The sequence below is a fragment of the Symphodus melops genome (genome assembly GCF_947650265.1).
Source record: "Symphodus melops genome assembly, chromosome: 2".
Classification (NCBI taxonomy): domain Eukaryota; kingdom Metazoa; phylum Chordata; class Actinopteri; order Labriformes; family Labridae; genus Symphodus; species Symphodus melops.
Window position 1 is genome coordinate 2,233,491 of NC_136692.1, and position 15,220 is coordinate 2,248,710.

A 15,220-nucleotide genomic window follows, 5' to 3' on the forward strand; every position below is an offset into this window, starting at 1 on the left:
AAGTTCAGTTCAGTCTTTTGCACAGCATGATCAGCATGAAGATGAAAAATCAACGAGTGACACAAAATAAAAATAAGTTCCTGAATTACAAGTAAAATTCAAAAATAAATAAAAATAAATAAATAAATATATATATATATATATAAATAAAAAAAGAGAAAAGGCGTCCTTGTGAGGAGGGACAGACAGTGAGAGGACAACGGGACGACTGGCAGCTTTACAAAAGACGTGCGTGGGACAAACTTTTATTTATATTTTAATTTCTTCCTTCTTTTATTAGTTTGGCTTGTAAACAGCAGGGGGCAGTAGTGGCGTGATGCACCAGGAAGGGACACTGACGTTAGAGGACGCAGGAGTCTTGATAGCAGAGTTAAAAAGACGGAACAGTTTGAGATTTTCAGGTTGGAAGAGTTGTGGAACCAGGATCTGGATCTGGATCTGCGTCCCCTGATGGTGGTCGATGGACTAGTGTGTGTAGAGCTGAGCCTCCTTTAATGAACCGCAGACCAGCACAGATCATCAGCTGTAATCTCATCAAACACAGATATTTAAGGCTTCGGGTGTTTGAACAGATTCCAGACACGATGAGCCGTCCTGGTCTAGAAACACTTCAAAGAGTCCCTGAGCGTAACCAAGTCACCCGTCTTCAAAACAACAGCAAGACACGCTCACAGGTCCTTTTCCCCAAAATCCAACACAAGACCGAGCAGTAAGGCGTCTGTGCCAGGAGGACTCAAAAAAACAACAAACAAGAAGCCGGTTCTGAGCTCAAAACCTGTCGAAGAGAGAAACATGCGAATGGAAAACATGAGCAGAAACGATCATGAATCGAAGGTTTTCAATAGAGGAGGAACGAATGTACAGAGCGCCAATTAGTTTGTCTCTTCACACTCGGGAAGAATCAGATTGCATCTCCGTTCTCTTCATGTCTCCATTGGCTCTTCCCCCCCCCCCCATGAGCCTCGTCGTTCACGTCACAGTCAAGGAGTCGTTCTTGACAGGAAGCTGATTCATTTCAAGTCGAGAGGATGCGAGACTGAGGGCTTCCAGCAGAAACACCACCTTCCACACCCAGCGAGCTCGTGTCCATCCGGGTGGACGAGCCGGGCTGGGACAGCTGTCCGATGTGTCCATTTGTGAATCAATACAGGAAGGTGATTTACCTCCAGGAGGAGGAGCACATGGATCTTAACCTGCACCAGGTTTCCTAACGTGGAAACTTTTTTTTTTTTTTTTCCAGAAAGCCTCTGTTGATCATCCTCCTCGCTCAGTGTGTGATCGCAAAATAAACAATGCAGAATTTTAAAAACCTGCAGGATAAAGCAGCGGGGCCGCCGTTGTCATAGAGACGGGACTTCACCTGCCTTCCGATCGCAGAAAACTTTTCACTGTTTGGGGGGGAGAAAAAAAATAACGCCAGGTGGAGACGGGATCTAGAAGGTGATTGGTTCTTCAGATCTCACTTTGACGTGACAAGTCGTCTGTTTTCAGACTTTCACGGGGGAGTTTGTGGATGTTACAGGAAGTGGAAGCCCTCAGTGACTCACCCCGTCGTTCCATGCAGTGACACCAAAACAAAACAAAACAACAAGAAGCCATTCAAGTGATGGGATCGTACTTGGCAGCTCTATCCCTGGGAATAGGACAGGACGTCTGCCGCCTGCGTTGGCATGAGAAAGATGGAACAGAAAAATATTAATGATCAGACATGACAAACAACAACCATCACAGAGAAGTGAAATCAACACGTGTCCAGAGTCGTCTCTGAGGGGAGTCGAGCCTTCCTGTTCATAAACTGATCAATGCATGACTGGAGGCAGAGAGAAAAGACTGGAAATGAGAGAGAGAGAGAGAGAGAGAGAGAGAGAGAGAGAGGGCTGACATGAAACATGTTCTGAAGCTGAAGGCTGAGAGGCTGGAAAGAGAGTAAAAAGGAGGAAGAGGAGGGAAATCAACCTGACTGAGGTGTCAGTCAGCCGGCCTGCCGATCACACACATCCAGGGTCCAGAATTTCAATTCCTTTTTTAACCCGGTTGAGCTTTCTGTAAAAACGACAAATTAACACGATGCAAACAGGAGCATGAACCTTCGACCAAAACTCATTGGTCGACGGTGGTGAGTAAATCTCAGAGGGATAACTCCAACATGACGGATACACGTTTGTACTAAAAATAAAATAAAAATGTTATGTTAAAAAAAAAAACAATTATGTTGTTAAAAAAAAAAAAATATATATATATATATATATATATATATATATATATATATATATATGTTGTTAAAAAAAAGTTGTTTAAAAAAATAAATGTTATTTTTAAAAAAAAAAAATATTTTTTTTTTTAAATAAAAAAAACCCTTTCTGTTGTAGCTGCAGCTTCTGTCTCCTGCATGTTGGAGCTCTGCAGCAGCACGCAGACGTGACTCTGCTGCAACATGCTAGCTGCTAGCCGAGTGTTAGCATTTCTAGCTGACACGGGCTGACGTTCACACGGGGTCAGACAACTCTCTCCGAGCAGCTTGTTGATTTGTTTTGGACGGTGAAATATGCTTGGCAGGCGTACCCAAACAAAGTGGCAGTTTATTTATAACAAAGCTGCAGACGAGATAAAGCCGTCGCCGCTCCTGATCTGAACGATATGGAACAAAGAATCAAGTCATGAAACATCCGGAAGGAATGCGAGAGCTGACAGAAGGAAGAGGAAACTGAGGCAGAGGACAGAACTGGTTGGTTGAGTTGTGCTTACATGGCAGCTCCAGGCCCGTGTGTCCTGTGGTGGTGCGGGACAAGGGGGGAGACTGGCGCCCGTCGGCCATGTCCGACTCCGAGTGGTTGGCCTCCCCGTGCATCACTGCCAGGCCGAGTCGCAGCCTCTCGGCGTAGGACTGAGCTCTGACACACACACAGACAGACACACAGCAGGTCAGAGGAGCTGACGGAGACAGAGAGACGTTTGGACAGAAGGTGGTCAAAAGGGGAAAGACAGGAAGTGGCGAGCTAAAGACTCTTTCATACCTCTTGGCAGCTGAAGGAGACTTTGCGACGATGATGGCGTTCCTGTAGTCTGGGATCTGCAGGAGGACAACTTGCTCTTAAATTCAAAACAAACACAGAGGGTCCGTCTCCTACGCACGGGGACGGGGACGTTACAGCGTGACGCAGCCTCACCTCCTCCTGGATGTACTGGATGAGAAAAGGGGAAGCCCTCAGGTTGTCGACGGGGAAGTTGAAGAATCCCTGGATTTCTTTTTGGTGCAGGTCCATGGTGATGATGTGAGTGAGACCTGCAACACAACAGCCATCCAAGACTTTTAGAGCCACAGGGTTCCTGCCTGGATTCAACGGGAAGGACGGAAGATTTGTGTGGAATTTTTACACACAGATTAAGACGCTATAAAACAAAAAAAATGGAGGTCACCAGAAACACTTTATGTGATTTGCGCATGTGTTAAATCTCATGTGTCTTATGTGATATTCATGATGGAGGGGATAAATGCTCATGTGGGGGGAGGTGTCACATCTGAGGTCCATCTGTGACTAAACACACGTCCCTCAACTTGTACAAATCCTTCTGTGTTTCACCATCAGGAAGACGTGCCACGATGTTTTCACACGTGCAGAAATGTTCTTATTGACTCATGTCGTCATCCTCGATCTACCGCAACTTCCTTTATCGTCTTTCAAAATAAAAGCAGGGTTTGTTTGCAAACAGGAGGAGCTTGAAACAGCACAAACCTTCAAAATAAAATCACACCGTTGAACTCCGACTGTTTATCGTGATTAAATAATCATTGATTGACAGCCCCATTTTTTTTTTTTTTTTTTGGGAGTGCACCGCCCGGCTCTCATCAGCCGTCTGTCACACCCAAATTAGATTAATTACACGTCTGAGAGTAGTTTGTGTGTGCAGGTGAGCACATGTTGTGTTAGTCTATTTGTGTTTATTGGTGGTGTGAGACGAGCGGCAGGAAGAAACGCTCCTCACCAGCTTTAGCGAGCATGGAGGCCAGCAGCTTGCACACGATGGATCCTCTCTTCCTCATCTTGCACTGCTTGCTGTAAGGGAAGTAGGGAATGACCCCGATGATGTTCTTGGCACAGGACGTCTTCAGGGCGTACGCCATGACCAGCAGCTCCATGATGGCCGTGTTGACATCTCTGAGAGAAAGAGAGTCGCACACACAGAGAGGATGATCAAACCTTTTAATCTCACTGTTTTCACACGACCTGGACTCCAGCCGACACAGCGTCTCTTTGAGGCCAAAGCTGCAGCTTGTTGTTGTTGTTGTTGCACAAACCACCCGTGTTACTAAACATGACACTAAGGTGGAGCCTGTGGCTCTGATTTAACGCCTCGAAGTCAGACAGCCAGCTCAGAGGACAAACAGGAAGACAATAATGTGGATGAGTTAGCCGGCGTCGTTTCAAAGACAGACTGTTGGGATCAGGATAAGACTGATTGGACTCTGTTGGATGACTGCTGGGCCCGCGGGTCAGACGTTGGAGGTTTGTAACTTCTGCTGACTGCGGCGGTTTCCCCTCTTCACAAAGACGACGTGCCGTTGATGTAACCAGAAACTGACAGCTGGTTGAAAGCGGAGACGTCCCACAGGCAGGTCGCAGGCCTTCTGGATCTGCACGCGCTCAATAACACGGGCTCAAATGTGAAATGTCCCTCCTGTTGAACCCTTAGCTCTCATCCAGACAGACAGTGCTTCTCTGTGTGGCCCGGAGCCGATAATCAAGGACAAGCAGAGGACGAGCCTGGAGAAGTAAAGAGGCCATAGTTTGTTTTAATCCTTCTGACTCTTTCTAGAAAAACTTAGCTGCCACACGAGCAGACAGTTTTTATTTATGACTTCTTTTTTAAGGCTTTTATTGTGAAGGAGGACGGGGATTTTTTTGTGTGCCTGCTTGAAGAGACGGGACGGTGGATAGAGTTAGAAATTATAAAGAGAGAGTGGGGATCGACCTTCAACCATTCGACCCGACGACTGCAGCCTCCGAGCATCGGCCCCAAAACTTTACGCAAGATCCCGTCGCTCTTTGAGCAACGGTCAGATCCTGAAACTTGAATTTTTGGATCATGCAGACTGCAAACACTCCATTTCCTCACTTGGAGGAAGAAAAAAAAAGCCCTGGCGTGTTGTTCCGGGGCGCTCAGGCAGCATGACACGTTAAGGTGATGCTGTTGGCATGGTAACCATGCTGAGGCCAGGAGCTGGTGCGAGTGCGCCCTAAAAGGTACTACAAGGCTGATGGGAGGAAATCCAGCGTGACACCTTTGGGCTGTGAAAGATGGAAAAGCTCCGAGTTTGTTATTTTACACAATCAGGAAACATCGGCACGCCGTCTCACTGGGGATGGTCTGAATGATGAAGATGTCTTGTCCACGGACCGACTCTTTCACATCCACTCTGGTCTCTAAAACAAAAACAAATAAAAATCAAACAGACATGTAACACTGTGGATTCAATCATAGTCACATGACAACAGATGAGTCATCAGCTGTACCTTTATTTGACTCTTGGTAAACCACTGACTTTCCCAACTCCACACCCAGGCGTCTGGAAAGAAAACACAAACACACACACACACACACACGTTCAGGTATCTAATTCACACACGTGGATAAATGCTGCGCTCACTTTGAAGTGTTAGTGACCGAGCATTGAACGTTTCATTCTGCCTCCTGATTCAACGTTCACTCACCCTGATCTGACTTTTTCCATTCGCATTATTTCTTCTAAAAACATGTCTTCATAGATTGACAGGTCCACAGCCTGCACACACACAGGAAGCCCCGCCTCCTCCTCATATTCACACTGTTATTTACTTCTTCTTCTTCACGAGTTCACTTGATGCTTCTCTGTTTGGCACAGACGTATCGGAGGGTTTCTCCCTCAGTGAGGAAGAGGAACAACAATGCAACTAATTCTTACATGCATCCTCATGACGCTTCTATTGTTTGAGTGTGACACACACACACACACACACACACACCAAGCTGAAGCTGCGGCTGTGTGTGTTCAGGTTCTGTTGCATCAAGTCAAACTGAGGACAGGCCCGGGCGCCATGAACACGGCGGTGGCGGCGGCGCCTCAGGGGGAAATGAGAGTATTTTAAAACTAAAGAACCAGATTTCACCGCCGATCAAGATGAGTGAGCTTGATGAATCCTAAAAGCCAGAGCGCACAGCAGCGAGGGTTTTGGCCGGGTGACAGCGGGCGGCTCCTTGCCGAGATCCCGCCGGCGAGGAATGACATTCTGCCTGGACCTGTTTCCGTCGCTCGACTGTGATCACATATTTCATACTTTACAAATACTTCAGGACGACACACAGAAAGAGAAACATCAAGGGACATGCTTCGTCATTCTAACGTCCGGCCTGTTTACAGTCCAGGCGCCACGTGCAGCTCTGAGTAAATATGAACATGATGTTGTTTTAAACTTTGCTCCTCGTGAAAATCAGCAGCATCATGTTCAGCCGTGCTGCCAAACAGCCCCTCAGCTTTCTCAGTGAGACCGGAGAGAGAGAGAGAGAGAGAGAGAGAGAGTAGAGAGAGAGAGGAGAGAGAGAGAGAGAGAGAGAGAGAGAGAGAGAGAGAGAGAGAGAGAGAGAGAGAGAGAGAGAGAGAGAGAGAGAGAGAGAGAGAAGCCGTCTCCTTCCTCCCGTGTGCGAGGAAAGAAAACTCCCGCCTGGCTGTCTGACAAGTCAAAAAAAACAACAACATGGCTGCTCCCTGAATTCAGTAAACTTTAGACCATACGGTCAACAAACACATTATTTATTCAAATATTTATCAAAGCTTTATTTGAATGGAAAAACACAGATGAGCTTGAACAGTCATCTGATGTTTTTAGCCAAAGCTAATTCACCACAGCGCTTTTAGCTAACAAACAACAACACACATTAACATAATCAAGACAAATAGTTACAAATAAGATGAACATGAATTAAAAAAAAAGGAAAATAAAAAATGGAAGTCATAAAATAATACAGAGAGATTGTTGCTGAATTAGCCACATCATTATTATTATTATTTTTTTTTTTAATGTGACGTATGCGGGGATGCACGTCCATGACGGTGTCCGTCTCACTGAAGGGACAGTTTGAGCTGAAGACATCCTGCTGAAGGGGACACGGCGGGCGAGTTCGGACCTTGCTGGGTCTGATCCCACTGTGTGGTCTTGTTGTGGTCTTGCAGAGCGTGTTGTTGTGTTGCGTGCGTTCTGGTTGAACCCGTTGGTCTGAATGAGTCATGCATGATGTCTGCCTGGCATGATAGCATCCAGTCTAGCTGTGCACTGGTCTGAGCGGCGTCTCCTTTCACCAGAATGAAACCAAAACAAACTGCTGTTTGGCCACGCCCCCTCTCTCCTCCAAACCCCTCGCCCCTCTCCTTCATACAAACGAGTTGGAATCTCGTAGCTTCATATTGCATGTAAATCTACACAGACTGAGCGTGATCAAAAAAACTCCTACATCCAAATAATCAGAGTCTGTTCTTCTTCTTCTTCTTCTCTCGTCCTCGAGTAAAACAGCTGTTATACACAAGGGGAGCAGCCGTCCATGTAAACACAACACACACACCTGAGGAACACAACAACAGACACACACACCTGAGGAACACAACAACAGACACACACCTGAGGAACACATTAAGACACACACACACCTGAGGAACACATTAAGACACACACACACCTGAGGAACACAATAACAGACACACACACCTGAGGAACACAATAACAGACACACACACCTGAGGAACACAACAACAGACACACACACCTGATGAACACAATAGGACACACATTCCTGAGGAACACAAGACACACACACACACACACACACACACACCCACACTCACATCTGAGGAACACAATAAGACACACACACCTGAAGAACACAATAAGACACACACACACACACACACACATCTGAGGAACACAATAAGACACCCACACTCACATCTGAGGAACACAATAAGACACACACACCTGAAGAACACGATAAGACACGCACACACGCGCACACACACACACACACACACAGACTCACATCTGAAGAACACAATCATAATATTGTAGTTTGTATATTGTGGCTATTTCCGTACGTTTTTAAGTGTCCTGCTTCTGTTTACATCCTGAAAGTCTATCCGGGCACGCGGAGGGATTGTCGATGAAATAGGGCTGTAAACATTCACGCACGCACGCGAGCATGCATGGCGTCTCCTTTGTATTTAACGTGTAAATTAAAGTCAACAAAGTAAAAGAAGAACTTACTCCGTTATCTTCTTGGCCAGCTCGGTGCATGCGGTGGTGGAGTTGGCAGAAAACACACGGTACCCGGTTCTTGAAACATTCATCCTGTTGTATCCAAACGACAGCTTCGGGGTTTGAGAGCGAGAGCGCGAGACCAGTGACCTGTGACCCCCGAACCGCCTAATGGGCATGTTGCTATGGCAACAACGTGGTTTGGGGGGGGGCTTTCTATCGCGTTCGCCCGAGAAGAAAAAGAGTCCTTCAGAGGAAAAAACGAAAGTAAAAGTAATTAAAAAGTACTCTTTTCAAGGATGCTGTGTTTTAACACTGTAAAAATGTGTCGAAAAAAAACCCTCCTCCCCATCGAGCAGCAGCAGGAAAGACAAACAGACTACAAGAGATGAAAAGCTGATATCTGCGTTTCTATTTCTCGTGCCCACAGCACACACACACACATAAACACACACTCAGCGGTTTATGTTGCCACAGAGATGAACTCAAGTGCGACACAAACTTCTTCACTCGCAGCAGAAAAGAAAAGAAAAGAATAATAATTTAAAAAGAAAACTCCGCCCGGCGATAGCTTTCAAATGTAGCTACAGAAAAACTTTGCAGCAATGCGGTCGCAGAGAAACGCCCCTGATAGTCACTCATTGGACGCGTGTAGCGGAGGAGTGACGTGGAGGACAGCCAATCACAGACTGAGCCAACACAGGAGTGGGCGTGTGTAATAGCACTTTGACCAATCACTGCATTTTAGGTCTAATGACGAAATAATTTAAAGGGAAACGTTTTATTTCGCTTTATTTTATTTATTCCCACTCCCTTTCGGACATCTAACTTAAAATTGATCATTATCCAATTCTCTTTTTTATTTATTTAATAAAAAAAAAAAATCTTCTGAATTATACTATCCACTGTTTGTAATTATTTCTTTTCTTTTTGTTTACTTTTTTATTATGTTAAATGTTGGGAATTAATATTAAACGGTTCTTACACTACATTTTCATACCTTACATACAAGATATTTGCACACAACACATATAAATATTTCTCATAGCTCCAAAAGCTAAATTAAAGAGAGTTGCTTGATGCTTTTTTAAGGCTGCAGCTTTATCTACCTTTGAGTGGTGTTATAAAACATCCCAATTTCTTCAGCTTGACCATACTGTATCTTGTGAAAATGTTCTGTGTATCAACGTAATGACCACGATAAATCCACACAGAGGCAACTTACATTTATTAGACTTTGTAGAATAAAAACTATTTACTCTTTAGGTTTACACATTCTCTTTATGTGCTTACACTTCATACAACAGATTAATTTGTTTTTAAAGGAGCAATATGTTAGACTGGTCGTGAGTGAAATGACAAAGAGGAGGGAGGAGACAGCTCTCTGTAATGAAGAGAATTTAGACTGCAGTACCCATTTTCAACACTAGGGGTGATAATTACATATTGCTCCTTTCAGGTAAAGTATCTAAGATGTAGCATTACTAACTCTTTCAGTGATTCCTGAAGAACAGGGACTCAAACCTAACAACTTTACAGTACGCATTACAAAAGTCTAAACAATGAATTGACACTTCTTTCACAGTTAGTAAAAATATAATTCTATTTTTTTCATCAAAATGTCTTCTCATAGAAAAATCATCTTAAAAGACATGAATATGTTATTGCTACTGCACTATTACTTTGCAGCTCCTGTGAGGAGCTCCTGGTTTGTGTGGATTCGAGCGGCCCTTGTGGTACCTCGTGTCTCCGGGCTGATCTTGACCTGCGTACGTTTTTTGGAAATGCCGTCTCATCCTGACTCTCAGTCAACCTAACGAGACTGAAACTAAAGACAACACGCATCTCTAACAAAATGAAAACCTAGCTGCTTTTAAAAAATCCCCACCTGTACAGTGTGTGACCATGATGACAATAACTAATCAGACCTGTTTGGTTTCTTTGTACCAGGCTGTAAAAACTTTTATTTATGCTGTATAAATGTATTTTTTTTGCCTGTGGCATGTATGAGACTTTGTTGTTCCTGGAGCTCGACTCAAGCGGACACTCGACAAAGTTTAGTTTTTTGCACATCGGCTTCATTTTTCAATACTGACGCTTTTATTTTCTTTATTTTCTTTCAGGCTCCCTCTGTACATTTTCTGTTTTTATTCTTTAAACTTAATTTTTTTCAAATTTTATCTTATATATTGCTATTTTATTTATAGTGGTATGATATTATATTTTCGTACTTGTTATTTTGACCTTGTTTTTCTCTCCAACACACCAAGACAAATTCCCTGTATATTTATATATAAATGTACTTGGCATTAAAAAAAACGATTCTGATTCTGATTGGCTGTAACTCACCTCGTCTGCAGCATGTTCAGACATTTAAAATCACATCATAGAAACAGCCCATCTCTCTGCTTATGATGTCAGCCTAAATCTGCCTGTTTCATCACCAGTTAAAAACTCCTCCCAGGAGCTTTAATGTTTCATGTTAAAAAAATACAGCTCTATGTTCGGTGCACGTTTCTAACAAACGAATAAAAGCATGTTCCTGCTTTGTGCATACAGTCATCCTGGTACTTTATGAACCTGTTTGGCAGTGGTGGCTGAGTGGATCACACCACGAGTCCACACCCTTCCTGTGGATTCCTCTCGAGGCGACACTGAAGTGATCACAGCGCTCTGAACCCTCGCGCTGTTGGGAATGATACGGATCAACTTTGCACAGCTGCCGAAGGCAAACATCGCCTGGAGGCTGTCGGGAGTTATGCATCACATCATACATAGTGTACTTTAGTGCACCTGAAATAGCATCTGTTAAAATCTTCAAGGGTCACTGTCCATCCTGCATCATGGCCAGGTCAGCGTCCTGTGACAGTCGATCATTCTCCATCGCTTTCTTCCTCTCTCTTCAGTGACACGTCAGCCTTTCAGCACCTTCTCCTTCAGGAGGTCCAGGATGACCTGCCGCTCCTGGCTCTCCAGCTCAAACCTCCGCTCCCTCTCTTTCCTGTCGGCGCTCAGACGCTCCCTCTCCAGAGCGATCTTACCTGAGAACGACACGAAGAGAAAACACATTTCCTGAAAACTAGAACAGACTTTTATAACGTCATACATCTATTATATTTCATACACAACTTCACATTTGCCGAGGTCTGGCAATAAAACGTGCCTTCATAGATCTTTTTAAGATTGTGAAATCGATATGTTCCTTGTTTAAAAGGGTTATATTATAATTTATTTTTAAAAAGGATTTTACGGGGTCGCCGGTGGCGCAGCGGCAGTGCGCGCGACCCCATGTATTGAGGCTCAGTCCTCACGCGCGGGCGGCCCGGGTTCGCGTCCGGCCTGTGGCCCATTTCCCGCATGTCTCTCCCCACTCTCTCTCCCTGATTTCCGACTCTATCCACTGTCCTCCCTCTATCATTAAAGGCAAAAAGGCCCAAAACAAATCTTTAAAAAAAAAAAAAAAAAAAGGGGTTTTACTCCGTTGAATCTCCAGCTCCTCCCGGCGCAGGGCGAGCTCCTCCTCTCGCAGCCGCTGCTCCGCCTCCGAGCGTTTCTCCAGGAAGCTGAGGATCTCTGAGTAGGTCTGGCAGCAGCACTGGCACGGGCGCTTGGCGATGGGCGCCGCCGACAGCTCTGCCACTTCCTCGCGCTCTTCTTCTGGTTCTGCAGAGAGTGACAGTTAAACAATCTGCTTTTGGAGCTCGGGAGGGTTCGTCACTGGAGGAGAGATGAGCATCACACAGGCTGCTTTTTATTTATTTATTTATTTTTTAAACAAGGTTTTGAGTTAGACTCTTAGCTGACAGCAAAATGTAACAAAGACTCAAAATGTTATAAGAAAAAAAAAGTTAAACAAAACTCAAAATGTAATAACCGATTAATAATGTAACAAAAGGCTGAGTCCCTTTAGTGTGTAATATCTCTCGTGCTCACATCACCTGCAGCGTGTGTGATGGTGATGTTGGGTTTGTCCTGCTCTGGTAGAGTTAGTTCTTCTACGGCTCGCTTTCTTAGCTCATCGTCCTGAAAAAGATCCAGTCAAGAAATATGGTCAGGGTTACACACACACACACACACACACACACACACACACACACACACACACACACACACACACACACACACACACACAGGAAGAAGAGGTAGTGTGATAGTGAAAGTACTTGAAGAGTTCAAACTGTGTTGTCTCTTTAAACGCTGAAGAGAGCGAGGAAAGGCGGGCTGGAGAAAGCGGGGGGGATGGCGTGCAGGAAAAAGGGGCCGAGACTGACGATGGACTTGAACCAAGCACAGCCACATGGGGCAGAGCACCAGGCTATCAGGAACTTTGGTTTGGTGTTGTTTCCTTTTTCAGGTCTTAAAGGAGGCGTCAATATTAACGTCAGCCTTTTTTATAAGCAGCTCAGTGTTTCGATCCGTGAAACGTCACGATGACGTGCAGCCAGTCACACGGGCGGACGCTGTGACGGAGTCTGTTCAGTCCAACAACAACACCCGGGGGCTCACAGCTGCTGCACACATGATGAGCTACCGTGAATGAAACGGTCACTCCTGGCCTCTGCAGTAAAGCAGCTCCCAGGTGCTGCAAACACACTGACACACACATATCTGACTCTCACCTGGTACTTGGTGCTTTCCCCGCTCACGAGGAGTCCCTTCTCGGCCTCCAGCTCCAAAACCTCGTGCAGCAGATCCTCCTTCTGCGCGTACAACCTCTCTGTTCCAAATCTGGGTCCAAAGACACGGCGGGGATGTCACCATGCCACAATGTGAAATGGACTTATCACGCTTTAAGGGCGTTTCACCGCCTCTGAACCAACCTGCGCAGACTGGGGAAGTCTTGTTTCTTGTAGTAGTCGAGCAGCAGCATGGTCCGCTCCCTGCACCTTCTGGCATCCACCTCGAAGCTCTCATCCTGGAGGGTGGAGGTGATAATCTCACCCACGCGGGCCCACACCCGCCCTGAAGAAGAAGAAGAAGAAGAAGAAGAAGAAGAAGAAGAAGAAGAAGAAGAAGAAGAAGAAGAAGAAGAAGAAGAAGAAGAAGAAGAAGAAGAAGAAGAAGAAGAAGAAGAAGAAGAAGAAGAAGAAGAAGAAGAAGAAGAAGAAGAAGAAGAAGAAGAAGAAGAAGAAGAAGAAGAAGAAGAAGAAGAAGAAGAAGAAGAAGAAGAAGAAGAAGAAGAAGAAGAAGCACAGGTGTGATGATAACACAGCCGGGTGGTGGGAGAGGGGGGGTCACCTTGGCGGAACAGGACTCACCTGGTTCTTTGGAGGCGAAGGGGTTCTGGGTGATCACCTCCCGCAGGAGGATGATGTCATGTCGGGCTGAGAAACGCACCTGACGCTTTCGTGGGGTGGTGGAGGGGCCGGCCAGAGAAAAACCTGCAGAGGAGAACAAGAGGCAGGAAGTTCATCTGATCCCTTAAAAAAAATGAAATCATGAAACTTTAAATCCTGCATCCACTGTGACGTCCCCACTCTGTGCGTTTGTCTAAAGAATGATTTGAGCTTGCTGCTCTGCTCGGCCTCTGGACACCAGCTTGTCTCCACACACTGAACTGCACGGAGGCAGACTGTTGACACTGGGATTAGAGGATGTATACTCACCTGTAAATCTCTTCTGATTGACAACTTTGATTTATTCAGTATGATCCCTCCCTACTCCGTCTCTAATTGGCTGGCACACACGTCATCAACGTGTAGAAGTCTCATATCACATTGTTAAAACAAGGCTGTTAATCCTTCATTTTTCAAACACATCTATGCATGCAAACACACACACACACACACACACACACACAAGTCCTTACCAACAAAACCTACATATACAAATTCTCCAGGAATTGTCTCACATATCCTACAATAATCATTTGGATCACTTCAGAGCAGAAACAATCCAACGGTAAACAAACAAACAAAGAGACACAGGAAACGTTGATATAATTATCTCATTATTCTCACTATTAATGATAAAGTTCATTCTAGTCTTCAGTCCAGCTGCTCTACGTCATTAAACCAAAGCTATTAGACAAGTCATGTTTACTTGGTCCATGTTAGACCGCTCTCTCTTCTTTGATTGGCTGTTCTTGAAAGAGGCCTGCACTGATTGTTTTGCATTTAAGATGTGATCAGCTGACACTGTGTGAGTACAAGCAGCCGTCCCCTGCAGACACACGCGCTCACAGTGACAACATCCACTCATGAAAGCCCCTTCAGAGTCTGCAGCAGGAGGTCCACGGAGGAGCCGTGCGTCACAAGACAACACGACAGAGGAGTCCTTGTGCTCCAATCGACACAAGCAGCCAATGCACGTCGAGGAAACGTGTGTGAAAAAGGCGCGTGAGGACGTGCAAGGTGGTTCGTGTAGCTCACCGTTGTTGATCGGTACTTCCACCACCACACGGTCCATGTTGATGTTCGGTACATCCGGGGAACTGGCTGACGCGTCGCACACGTCCGCTCACCAGTACCGGTTCCCCCTCTGACGTGTGAAGTCAACTTGGCAGGGGGATTCAGGATCTGGGAAACCGGAGGTGCCGCTCTGCGCGTTGACTTGCACTTCCTCTAACTCACCGGCAGATGGAGCCAGAGAGCTGCTGTTTAAAGAGAAGCAACTCCAGGATCTGGATTAAGACGGTGTGATAGTACAACACAGGTACAACACACATGCAAGAAGAGAGAATATGTTGGATTAAATTCAGGTGAAATGATCAAAACAAGAAAATATCATCAACAAATGCTGAATTTATGGGCGTCATAACAGCGTAAATCAACACGATGCTTCCATCTGATGTTTTTATTATTATATGTACAGCACTTTGTTGTTTAAATGTGCTATATAAATAAAGTGGATTGGATTGGATTGAATCTTCAAACAAAACAATTCTAAAAACCTTTTAGATGCTTAAAGGGGCAGTACGTAAATTTGTCACATTATTAAAT

General features: G+C 45.2%; 2 protein-coding genes across 4 annotated transcripts in view; both read right to left on the bottom strand.

Moving 5' to 3' along the window:
* Positions 1-8,609, bottom strand: part of LOC306817077 (phosphoribosyl pyrophosphate synthase-associated protein 1-like) — a 12,181-nt gene extending 3,572 nt beyond the window's left edge. Inside the window, exons 1-7 of the mRNA XM_079333686.1 lie at positions 8,289-8,609; positions 5,514-5,566; positions 5,357-5,423; positions 3,985-4,157; positions 3,168-3,283; positions 3,015-3,070; positions 2,746-2,891 (exon numbers count right to left, since the gene is read on the bottom strand). Coding sequence (XP_079189812.1) covers positions 2,746-2,891; positions 3,015-3,070; positions 3,168-3,283; positions 3,985-4,157; positions 5,357-5,423; positions 5,514-5,566; positions 8,289-8,458 — 781 coding nt within the window. The 5' untranslated portion in view covers positions 8,459-8,609. The remainder of the gene's footprint in view (positions 1-2,745; positions 2,892-3,014; positions 3,071-3,167; positions 3,284-3,984; positions 4,158-5,356; positions 5,424-5,513; positions 5,567-8,288) is intronic.
* An 881-nt stretch (positions 8,610-9,490) lies between these two features.
* Positions 9,491-14,861, bottom strand: LOC306820289 (uncharacterized protein). 3 transcript variants are annotated; one of them, XM_079338105.1, is made up of 7 exons: positions 14,651-14,861; positions 13,538-13,660; positions 13,085-13,241; positions 12,899-13,007; positions 12,218-12,302; positions 11,757-11,942; positions 9,491-11,320 (listed from the first exon to the last, which is right to left on the bottom strand). In XM_079338105.1, the coding sequence occupies exons 1-7, from the start codon at positions 14,685-14,687 to the stop codon at positions 11,193-11,195; spliced, it is 825 nt and encodes a 274-aa protein (XP_079194231.1). In that variant the 5' UTR covers positions 14,688-14,861; the 3' UTR covers positions 9,491-11,192. The 3 variants fall into 3 exon arrangements, with proteins under 3 accessions (XP_079194231.1, XP_079194232.1, XP_079194233.1); XM_079338106.1 differs by having other exon boundaries at positions 13,100-13,241; positions 14,651-14,860; XM_079338107.1 differs by lacking the exon at positions 14,651-14,861 and adding an exon at positions 14,240-14,302.
* Between the last annotated feature and the right edge of the window lie 359 nt (positions 14,862-15,220).